The sequence below is a fragment of the Euphorbia lathyris genome, chromosome 9, assembly GCF_963576675.1.
Source record: "Euphorbia lathyris chromosome 9, ddEupLath1.1, whole genome shotgun sequence".
Taxonomy (NCBI): Eukaryota; Viridiplantae; Streptophyta; class Magnoliopsida; order Malpighiales; family Euphorbiaceae; genus Euphorbia; species Euphorbia lathyris.
This window is the reverse complement of record NC_088918.1, coordinates 51,842,970-51,845,596: the sequence shown is the minus strand read 5'-3', so window position 1 is coordinate 51,845,596 and position 2,627 is coordinate 51,842,970. Positions and strand designations below refer to the sequence as shown.

The following is a 2,627-nucleotide window of genomic DNA, read 5'->3' as shown; positions in this document are numbered from 1 at the left end:
TTGCATTAAACAAACGAATTAAATTAAATAATTCAAGAAATGAGAGTAACAAGTTTATTTACATGTTCCTGAGCTGAGGAAGTGAAATAACCAGATATGTACACTGAACAAGACCAACACTCTTAACTGTAACGGGAATTGTACTTAGCAAACATTGGGTCTGGAACTATCACTGGTAACTTGTCAATGTACATGAATAATCTCCTTATATTCTCCTTTCTAATTGATGATATCTCAACTATATCATCTTTGCTGGTGTATATCCACAGCTCTCCCGAGTTTACTCGCTTCAGATTATCTCGACAGAAAGGGCATGATTGCGATCTCATACGCCTGATACGCACGCCATCACATCAATTTTTACATAAAACAGTCAAAACACTTCTAAATACAATCATCCCAGTATTTGAATTCATTTCCAAACACTAATATTAACAGAATTTCCTAATTGTGACAATTGGGAGAATGACTGACTAATATTAACTTACCAATTTCGATAGCACTTCATGCACATTGAATGATTGCATTTCGGCAACACAACCTTTGTGTTCATCTCCAAGCAAATTCCACATTCTTCTTCTCTTTCAAGATCAATTTCAGAAAGCTTTCCTCTGTCTGTTTCATCTTTCTTTTTATACTTAGAACAAATCTCTCTCTGCTTCCTTTCTTCTACATCACTGATTCCACTTTGCAATTGCACTAAGGATGGAAATACCACCCCTGTCACCAAATGGCCAAACATTGTACTGCTCAACTAATATATCAAATTTTCTGAGACATCAAGCTAAAAAATACACTGTATAGAGAAAAATATCAACTATCTCGACAAGCATACTCACCATAGAATTCTCTTAGACTAGCCTTTCTTTCATGAATAGACATTGTTGTCTTTCCATCCTCATAAGCCTGTTATTAAATATCATGTTATTACATCCTTGACATTAAGGAAAAAGGCAACATTATGTCAGTACAGACAGGGTAGATAGATTCATAGTTAGTCATTCAATGGAACAACAACTACATCATAATTTGCTATCTGATAAAATTGTAGTCACCTTGTAGATGAGAATTCTAAGTAACCCCAATGCACCAGCAAGATGGCAATCCGCCCATTGAACGAGAAAAAGGAGAAACTGTGCAGCAGGACTATATGATAATCTCATTTGAAGGCAGGCTCCATCATATTCTCTTGGATAATCAGAAGCCCTGGGACCAAACAAAAAGAAAAAAGTGTAAAATTACATATGATCCGCAAACATGACATGACACGAAACGATATTTGTTGAGTTCCCATTCATAGCAATCAAACAAGGGCTTGTGTTCTGTTTGTTCTGTTATGCCTACTTATGTGTTTCAAGCATTATTCTACATGTCTGGGTTAATGCTTTCTAGCAAATTCAAGTGTAGTTTTTCATGGGCTAAATAGGAAAAAACCAAACGATTGAACATGCACATAGAAAGCAAAATTGAAATCTATGATCTATGGCCTGAAACGTAACTTCAGATCCCTCTTTCTTCAATTATATAATACATAAACGACAAATTACAAAAAGATAAACCTTTTTTTTAATATATATCCAAAGTATGATCCATAAAGTAAACCAGAGTTCCATAAAGTAAACCAGAGTTCAAGTGACATAATTGCCCTTTTAGGAAATAAAAAACTGCACTACTGAAGTGATGCCAATCACATACATATTTGAAGAACATCAAAAATCTACTACTACTTACTATATTTTTTTATGACATTCAGGGTATCTAAAACCCACAAATTTCAGTATTTTGAAGGCTCGATCAACTAAATTTTGTTTAGTTTTAACAAAAAGTTGGATCAGCTAAATGAAATTCACTGTAATCAAAATTAAAAGATATGATCGTTCAACCAAGCAAGAAGATCAACACTATATCTGACGATCTCTTGAAATATTTAATTGGGTAAAACCCCAAAACAGGTCATTGAGCAATAAATGAATTAAGAAAAAAAGAAAGAGGAGAGGAAATTACAGAGTGTTAGCAAACTGGATATCAGCTTCTAGAGCCTTAAGCGAGTCCTTAAACGATTTCCGCATATCCCCTGTCTTGAAGAGTGAAATTAAAAGAAATAGCTACCAGTACCAGAAGCTAATCAGGCAGTGATTTAATAAAACAAAAACCCATACCATATATAAACAAACTGGAAAGAGAAAGAAAACCCTAACTGAAATAGCAGAGAAAGAGAGAGAAGCAGATGCAGAAGAGAAGTGTGGGGTTTACTGCTTTGGCTTTTCGCTTGGAACACACGTAATTAATTCTTTCACAATTTACATACATCTCTTTCTCTCTCATCTCTTTCAAGAACTTCCTAATCTTATTCATTAAATGAATAAATATACCTATAAACAATCATTACATTTACTATATTACCCTTCATCTTCTATGGAAATATCAATAATTTCAATTTTAAGAATTAACCTTAACGTGACTTCTATGGTACTTTGTTTTTGACAAGGTAAACCTTACTTTGTTTTTTTTTTACCATTGACTTCATTCAAATGGTAAAAACACACAAAGTAAGGCTTACTTTGTAAAAAACAAAGTAAGCGTAGCCTCTACCTTAACCTTAATATCAATTAGAACTCGAAGCCGCA

At 33.8% G+C, this 2,627-nt stretch overlaps 1 protein-coding gene across 4 annotated transcripts; it reads right to left on the bottom strand.

Moving 5' to 3' along the window:
• Positions 1 to 2,324, bottom strand: LOC136207210 (E3 ubiquitin-protein ligase AIRP2). Of its 4 annotated transcripts, none has more exons than XM_065998524.1 (6): positions 2,160 to 2,324; positions 2,005 to 2,078; positions 1,056 to 1,206; positions 840 to 906; positions 489 to 720; positions 1 to 333 (listed from the first exon to the last, which is right to left on the bottom strand). In XM_065998524.1, exons 1-6 carry the CDS (start codon positions 2,160 to 2,162, stop codon positions 123 to 125), a joined length of 738 nt encoding a protein of 245 aa, XP_065854596.1. In that variant the 5' UTR covers positions 2,163 to 2,324; the 3' UTR covers positions 1 to 122. The 4 variants fall into 4 exon arrangements, with proteins under 4 accessions (XP_065854596.1, XP_065854597.1, XP_065854599.1 ...); XM_065998525.1 differs by having other exon boundaries at positions 2,005 to 2,074; XM_065998527.1 differs by having other exon boundaries at positions 2,199 to 2,324.
• Positions 2,325 to 2,627: the final 303 nt, after the last annotated feature.

Coding starts and splice junctions, on each gene's coding strand:
- LOC136207210 (XM_065998523.1), bottom strand. CDS start 2,310: ATGTATGTAAATTGTGAAAGAATTAATTACGTGTGTTCCAAGCGAAAA. Junction 2,075..2,198: donor TCTCTTTCTCTGCTATTTCA/GTTAGGGTTTTC, acceptor TCTTCAAGACAG/GGGATATGCGGAAATCGTTT. Junction 721..839: donor TAGTCTAAGAGAATTCTATG/GTGAGTATGCTT, acceptor ATTTGGTGACAG/GGGTGGTATTTCCATCCTTA.